At 37.2% G+C, this 8,759-nt stretch overlaps 1 protein-coding gene across 1 annotated transcript; it reads right to left on the reverse strand.

Annotated features, from left to right (window-relative positions):
* Window positions 1-332: 332 nt before the first annotated feature.
* On the reverse strand, window positions 333-8,488 carry LOC126811666 (uncharacterized). Its single transcript, XM_050537480.1, has 5 exons — window positions 8,203-8,488; window positions 7,297-7,413; window positions 5,135-5,305; window positions 2,473-2,652; window positions 333-1,071 (listed from the first exon to the last, which is right to left on the reverse strand). Exons 1-5 carry the CDS (start codon window positions 8,414-8,416, stop codon window positions 830-832), a joined length of 924 nt encoding a protein of 307 aa, XP_050393437.1. The 5' UTR covers window positions 8,417-8,488; the 3' UTR covers window positions 333-829.
* Between the last annotated feature and the right edge of the window lie 271 nt (window positions 8,489-8,759).

An 8,759-nucleotide genomic window follows, 5' to 3' on the forward strand; every position in this document is an offset into this window, starting at 1 on the left:
AATGGAACAAAATAAAAGAGAACCTTGTAGCTACGAGCAGATTGTTCAAAATGTCGAGACAACGTATAGTTGTTCGAAAGGGACGAAAAACCCAGGCCCCGTGTACATACTGACTTGCGTAAAATATTCTTTGGCAGTTGGAATTCGATATTAGAGTAGACCTAGCGCCGTTGTCCGGACAAAATTTCGCTCATAACACACTGTATGGCGTATGCCAGTGTTCCTTAGCCGAGTTGGAGCAGAACAGTAGGACGTTAAATACTATTTTATTTCATTCCATTTCAGGTATATTTATATATATATAACACAACACACAGTTGATCCGTATTTATTTATTGAGAGTAGCTCGAAAAAGGGGTCAAAGTTTACTTAATAAATTTATTACAGAAACCCGCAAGATATTGCTGCTTGAGTAAAATATGCTTTTCGGTAGATTTGAATATAATCTCTAAATGGTTTTACATAATTATTACGTTTGAGAAATTTTTTTTAATTATCGACAATTGTTAGTTAAAGATGCATTATGTTAGATTCAGATAAATAGCTGGCCGTTCTTGCTAATATTTCAAAAGTAGAATTTGGGCGAAGTTATTAATGTTTGTAGTTTTGACAGGATATCCTCGATTGCCAAGTAAAATAAACAAAGTCTCAGTTATCTATTTTATCATTAAATTATTCTGATTCATTTAATATCTAAGCCATCCGATGGCCTAGAGAGGTAAGGTTATTGGCTTGCCGTATGAATATTCTTTAGAACATTAGAATCTAGAAAAAATACCGGGAGGCTGATTTATCTCTTACATAATGCATCTTTAAATAAGAGGCATATTCACGTTAGGATAAGGGGTTTGCGAGGTTTTAAAGAGACATCCCTCTCACACACAAACTTCAACACATTAGAACAGAAAGTCGCATCCATTTCCTTGATGATACGTTTATATCGAACACAATCTTGGTTAGATGACGTGGGTAATTTACCAATCCATTTAACAGGTGTGTGGTCTAGATGTTCAAATTCATCATGACCGTTTATATCTCTCGCTCCAATAAAAAAAGTTTCGGCACTATTATCTAGTAATGTAAAAAAGAAAACAACAAATAGCCAACAGTTAAAATTGGAGAGACAAAAAGAGAGAGAGAGAGAGAAAGAGATAGAGAGAGAGAGAGAGAGAGAGAGAGAGAGAGAGGGAGGGTTTAACGTCCACTCGACATTAACAAGATCTAACATATGGTTCAATTTTATTTCAATAATTAGCTTGCGCATAGGGGTCTTTAGCAGCGGGAGGAAACCGGAGGACCCGGAGAAAACTCACGAGGTTGGACAGGCGACCCTACTCATTGTCACGTACAAGATTATTTCTAGTGGAGCAGTGGTGGTGACCCAGTGAATAAGCCGTTGGCTCACTAAAATGGCGATCCAGAGAGTTGGCCCGATAAAGCTCACAGTGATTTTCCGGCGTGGCGTGGCTCACCCTTGTCGGCGGTGCATGACGGACGGTATAGCAAGGACAGTTGAACGTAAAACCGGGGTAACGTGTAGAAATTGACGAGCACAGTTGGAATTCGAAATAAGATTAGGCCTTAGTACCGCAGTCCGGGTAACATTTTCCTCTTAACAAACTACATGACATACGCATGTCTTCATTATCCCGGTCGGTTTGGAGGTGTAGGAGGTTAAATCCAATTTTATTTCATGCCTTGGGGATATGGGGGGGAGGGCAGCAGTAATAATTGGACGATAAATTGCATTAAAACCCACACTCTCCAATGCTACTGTTGCATTAAGAATGTGGTTTTCCCGCCGAAAAGACCAATATGGACCTAGTGGATGGGTGTTCGGCAAAGAGTAGGACTACCGATTGCCTCTTACTGAACCCAAACAGATGACCTAATGATAGACCTTATGACTTATGACTTAAAACGCGTGCCTTAGCCCCCCCCCCCCCAAATAGGCAGATTACACATTGGTCTCTAACTGACAACATTAAACATATTTATTGTTTTGAACTACTTTAATGCAAGTACCACCCCCTATAACTAGAGTTCGAGTAACTTTCCAAACACATGTAATGACGTTTTCATCAAACTAAAAAGGACAATTTGTACACCAAAGTAAATATGCCGTTCGCATTAGATCTCGGTCCTAAATGGCAACCATGTTCTAAATTTGGTATACTATTTTGTAATATGGTTCCAATCCGTTCTACAGCTTTCATACACACAAAGACAGAATACCACTTCTTAAAGTTGTCGAAATATGTTAAGTGTTTTCCACTTAAATCGTCGAAATATGACTTATTTCAATTTCATTCTTTGATTGGACGCTTCCGTAAAATCAATGCCCGAGGCTATTGCAGCCTCTGTCCCCATCTCTCCAGGCCGCTACATAGCGTCATCGAATTTTAACCCCGCCCACGCAATAACAGTTGTCCAAACCGATATGTTCCACCAAATGAAATAAAGTATATTTACCGGCAACTAGCGTTTGCAAAAAATCACGTTTATCTGTGGAGTCCAACTTCAACAACACGCCGCCATCAAGCATACACTTTTTCTTGGCACCAAAAAAGTTTTTTTTCGTCTGGAAGACTTTGATACAGCATCTGGTGACGGGATCAAAATGATAACCATCGAAACTTTCACATAGTTTCTCTGAAATTAATCAAAATTAAATGTTTGGTAAGAACATCCGCCCCTCGAATAACGCAATCAAAAATAAATCTTCTTTTGGTGATGTTAACAGATTAAAAAAAATATAATAATCTAAAACTAAAACTACAATAGTATCAAGCCTGAAAGACAATCTCAATTGTTCCGAACCATGTGCTCGTCATTACGTTGGGCCGTATGTTTTAAGGGGCCAAGGGACCTAACTCTAAGTTAAGTGACGTGTAAAAAGGATGTCATGCGGTAGAGTTTGTCATTTTTAAATTGAACCATTAGATCCGTGTATTGTTTTATTGTACATGTACATCTGCCTATTCATGTCAGAATTCCAACTACCAAGAGATCTTTTACGTACACACCAACGTGTACACATGAGCTGGGTGTTTTGTACCACCCAAACGACTAGACACTTACGTTCCTTGCCAGGCACGTCATCTTGCATCACTGACAAATGGGGGCCATCCATATAACGTTTTAATACAACACAGGAATCGAATAGTGTTTCATTCATTAACATTAACACTGTAAGTCTTAGATTTACTCATAATAGACCGGAGGCTCAGCGAGGGGGGGGGGCATCAAATGGGCACAAAACCAGACCCAACTTTTCCAGAGTAAAATTTTGCGTAGAATACGATGCCGAGTGGTAATCAGTCCGCCGTTGGGGCGTTTTCGAGATATTCGGGGTCAAAGGTCAAATGAGTTCATTTGCACTGAAAGTGAATGCACAGTCATTCTTGTATTGTGAAAAGAAGCTGAAAATGATCGAAAGTAATCACACTTTCAATAAAAATGTAAACTTGCTAAATTCACCTTTAATCTTAGTGACCCTGGAGGTCAAAAGGTGAAATTTACCGTTTTTGCACTAAGAAGATTTAAAGCAATAAAATGTCAACGTAAAATATAAAAACTAAAGCGAAATCTGTTCTAATTAATAATAGGAACATTTACAATTTATCTTTAGGTGGTCTTAGTACCGAACTTTTACTTTGGAACGTCGAAAATGATCTTGCATAACAGAACCAACACACCTTGAAACCTGTTTCAAAAATACGTAAAAACTGTCAAATCGAAATCTCTCTGATTTATTTTCACAATGATTGTTATACATAATGATACTAGTTATCTGAAAAACAACTGAATAGTTTCAGTGTTGGACTCCAGCCTGCAGGCCGCGTGGATTTCCGAGAATCCCAGTCTAGGAAAACCGACGTTAATCTGTGACTGGAAAACACGCATCTGACGACGAGATTAAAGGTTTGCAAATTTTTTATGAGTTTTTCTGAATTTCGCAGGAACATGGATGCAGATAAAACCGACGAATGCATTGCACATAGTAGTTCACAGGATATATATGTTGTATTGGTAATGTTAGCGGGGAAAATTTTGGCAGGCTTTGTGACGCGGCCTGCAGGGTGGAGTCCAGCCATGGAACTATTCAATTATTTTTTTCAGACAACTAGTATCATTATGTATAGCATTCGTTGTAAAACTAATTCGGAGAGATTTTGATTTAGCAGTTTTTACGTATTTTTGAAACAGGCTCCGAAGCGTTTTGGTTCTGTTATGCAAGATCATTTTCGACGTTCCAAAGTAAAAGTTCGGTGCTAAGACCACCTATAGATAAAATTTAAATGTTCCTATTATTAATTAGAACAGGTTTCGCTTTAGTTTTTATATTTTACGCTGACATTTATTACTTTAAATCTTCCTAGTGCTAAAACGGAAAATGTGACCTTTTGCCCTCTGGGGTCACAAAGAACAAAGGTGAATTTAGCAAGTTTACATTTTTACTGAAAGTGTGATTACTTTTGATCATTTTCAGCTTATTTTCATGATACAAGAATGACCGCGCATTCACTTTCAGTGCAAATGAACCCATTTTGAGCTTTGAACCCGACGGCGGACTGATTACCACTTGGTATCGTATTCTAAAAATTTTACTCTAGAAAAGTGGGGTCTGGTTTTGTGCCCATTTGATGGACACCCCTCCGCGCTGACCTCCAGACTATAAATAAATATGTATGTAATTGCAGTAGATTGGGTATTAGTGTGGTGTAGAGGGTGGCTTTAATGGGGGATTAGGTGGTCTATAGTGGTGCCCATGGCATCACTTTTACGTAGGGTCGCACGCCCAGCCTCGTGTGGTTTCTTGATCCATATGTCAGTTCCGAAATGACCTAGTTTGTGTCGAGTGGACGTTACCCCCACCCGCTTCTCTTTCCCTATTTCTCTCTCTCTCTCTCTCTCTCTCTGTCTCTCTCACTCTCATATCTAAATGCACAACACAATGAATTACAACACAATTAACACAATGAATTACAACACGATTAACTGAAATGAGTATACTACTACAAATGAGAATTATTTTGTCAACAAACTATAAATGCATATACCCGTGGCCTGTTTTTTTTTTGTTCTTTTTGGCTCTAAGCGAGCGGTTCTTTTTTTGCTCTAGACTACATACCTGGACATTTTGAAAAGATACATTTTCTGTTTTCTATATTAGACCCCGGACAATCTTCGCCTCCATTGGCCGGCGAAGGATTATTACAGAACCGCTTTCGGGACTTCACTCCAAAACCACATGACGCAGAACAACGACTGAACCGTGTCCACTCTCCCCAGTTTCCATTCACTGTAAAATATCAAATAGTTCTTAAGTGTAGTAAAATGGTCGAGGGCGAGACATTAATTAATATCTATTGTTATTACACGAGGGCTATATCTATATATTACGCAATGTCCAATATTTCAACTAGTATATAAATAATGTACGCTTGGAACATTATTTGAAATAATGGTACGCCAACATTTGTATATTAATTCCATAATCTAGCATAACGTCTCTAAACTACATTTCCGTGAATTGTTATTGTGGATACAGAATTCTGACAAATGTTCAGTTCAATCATATCTTTGTAAATACTGAAAGGAGTTGAACTTTGTTGGATTGATTTTGCTTTTAAAGATTTTAAATTTGACAATTTTTGAAAGGAATTACTAAATCCCCCAACTGACGACACGTATTGTCTAGGGGGAATATTTAAATTATTTACACGCCATGGGTTCACGCATATTTTCGTAAGTTTTAAACCGTGATGCCAGCGCGATAAAAGATCCAATCGCCACTGGCCTTCTTTTCTCGCCTTCGCCTCTTGTGGCGACAGGTCGTTTGGTACCAGAACCCATCGAGCTGTTTTTCTAGACTATAGTCCAACTCATTTATTCGATTGTACCTAATTTATTATGGATGATATCCATTACTGCACATTGCTCACTGACCATAACGATTCAGATCGATTCTTCAAATTTGACCCAACCAAATAGGCATTTATGTAAAATTTAGACAAGGAGCTGACCGCTTTCGCTATATAATAGTTTAACATAGAGAATGAACAAGTACGATCGTATTATGGAACAGGAACTGACCATGTTGTTGGATGAAATTCAAACATCTAATTCATGCCAATTTTCATTTCGATCGGACTTGCATTGACGGTGACGTAGGAGTTTTCGAAGAGCGTCACCACAAGACGAAGAAGAAAAGCAACAAGCATAAGATGAGTAGCGGTTAGCGACGAAGTCCGAGTCCCAAAAATGAATACATTGAAAATTTTATTCAAATTATTTTATTCTGAGTGACGTTATAAATGTCTACTTTGTTCGGGATTCAGACAGCGGGTGTAATGACATCCGTATTACTTTTAATCGCAATAAGCCTTTCATTATAATAAGAAAAGGAAGCTATGTCCACCGCTATTGTCAGATATTAATTAAAGATATATTATGGGAGACTAGAGAAAGAGCTGGCAGTTCTCACTAAAATAGTTAAAAATAAGATAATGTAAAAGGAATTTGCGGAAAATTTCTGTCAAATTGATCCACTCTGAACCGAGAATTTAGCGATTGAATTTTCGGCCTAGCCTCGATCATCACTATTAAAGTCGGTACGATAGAAATATAGTCTCGATTAATCAGTTCATGATTAAAGTTGAGCAAATAATCGGATCCTAATCCAATAATTATCACAGGATAGCGATGACATCGTGAGTTGATTATGGTCCGGATAAGTTATTTAATGTCTAATATAATAATTTAGATAATATTTCAAACCTAAAAAAAAAACCTGAAATAGGCATAGTGTATGTTAACAGTCTCGTTGAGTGACGTCATGCATTTTCGGAAGATTTTGAATTTGTTGGCCATATTAGATTGTAACGAAGATATAATAACAGGCATCCACTCAATACCTAATCCATCCGATAGTCTGGAGGATTGATTTGGTGTTTTTCATGTGAATAAAATGTCTAAATAATAGTTTAGATGACACTGGAACAGCAACAGATCTCTCTTTAATGCTAAATATATTTTATACAGGTCACAATTCTATGGGATAGAATTACTGCTTATTACTGAGCGACATTTTGGTAATGACTAGAGAAGCCTAATAGAAATGTCGCTCAGTAATAAGCAGTAATTGTATTCCATAGAATTGTGACGTGTATATTCCAGTTCAATTACTAAATGCCATTGAAACAATTTAAGCATTATTTGGTTATACCAGTTTTTCCCTAAATAAACCGTCTCAATATCGATTTTTAATATCAATTAATTAGAAGTACATACCTGCACAACATTTAGGACAGGCGTCTTTTTTATCTACTATATCACAAAAATCAAGTGGTTCAAACACCCCATTCAACATCTTAACAAATTGTTCGCCAGCATTGGTTATAACAATGACTAAAAAAGACAAAGATATACAATACTAGATAATAAAACACGCCCATTTTGTTAAGAAGAGAGAGAGAGAGAGAGAGAGAGAGAGAGAGAGTGTGTTTTACATCCACTCTACACAAAAAAACTAGGGCATTTCGGGACTAACATATGGCACAAGTTTTAGAGAGTTTACGAGAATTATGGAAATGAAAAATTGAACCTGTCTTGTGTCAGGTGGACGTTAAACCCCATCTAGTCATAACTCAATGTGTATAATTCAACTGCCGAAATTAATTATAGGAAATGTTCTGTAAGCATGCATGTATATCCTTCCCCAAAACACATATTAATTTGAGTTTCAAAATTCAATTTATTGAAGTGAGACAGCATAACACAAAGAAATGGCAATTTTTGGGACATGTTTTTTTATTGCCATAACTCAACAACGAAGATATTTGAATTGTGGTGGGGATTAGGAAGGGTCAATATTGTCAAGGTTGAATATTAGAAATGGACTATAAATTCTGGAAGTTGTTTCCAAACTGTGTATATCATAAAACTGAAAACTGGACAAATATTGTGTTTTACCCGTAGGCATACAGAAAAACTCTATATAAGTATGTTCCAAAAGATACAGAAACAAGACCTACATAAGTACTCTCTGGTGATGAACGAATGAATGAATGAATGAATAATACGAACCCTTTTTCGCTACATCATCTATATAAGTATGTTCCAAAAGATACAGAAACAAGACCTATATAAGTACTCCCTGGGGATGAACGAATGAATGAATGAATGAATAATACGAACCCTTTTTCGCTTCATCGTCATCAGTACAACATTGCTTGATCAGGTGATTTGCCAAACCAGTACCATATTTCTCCAACACATCTTCACAATAACATAAACCCTGTTTTACAACGTCTTCGCAACTGAGACGGTTGCTAGGCCGACGAAAGTGATTAGTATATCCCCAGATGGTTGTCAAGGTGGACAAGAAGAAAACTAGTATCAGAGCCCGCATGTTGAAACTTCTGATAAAACTTCTTCACAATGCTGATAGCTGAGTTGAACAGGAGTATTAGCGGATTCTTTAACCTCTACTGCAACAGTAGTGCATATCGAAGTACTGAGGGGACTCACTATTTATCCCTTACAAAGTATGACGTCAGTTATTTTGACTTATACGTTATTGGTTATACAATAAGTGTCATTAGCCAATAGGAGAACAGAAAATGTAAGAGTTAAAAATTTGAATATATTTGCAATATTACCCCAGGATATGTTCTATGCGCGTATTAAATGACTTTCCCAGGGGCTTTAATATATCTGACAAGGCTTTGTGTATTTTGTAATGTGAAAATTTC

Source organism: Patella vulgata, chromosome 2 (assembly GCF_932274485.2).
Source record: "Patella vulgata chromosome 2, xgPatVulg1.2, whole genome shotgun sequence".
NCBI classification, from domain to species: domain Eukaryota; kingdom Metazoa; phylum Mollusca; class Gastropoda; family Patellidae; genus Patella; species Patella vulgata.

What these genes read in the sequence shown, in the direction of transcription:
- LOC126811666 (XM_050537480.1), bottom strand. Translation starts at nt 8,416, where the DNA reads ATGCGGGCTCTGATACTAGTTTTCTTCTTGTCCACCTTGACAACCATC. An exon ending in TATCTTTTCAAAATGTCCAG is followed by an intron (nt 2,653 to 5,134) that starts GTATGTAGTCTA and finishes GATTAATTTCAG; the next exon opens with AGAAACTATGTGAAAGTTTC. An exon ending in TTTGCAAACGCTAGTTGCCG is followed by an intron (nt 1,072 to 2,472) that starts GTAAATATACTT and finishes TTACATTACTAG; the next exon opens with ATAATAGTGCCGAAACTTTT.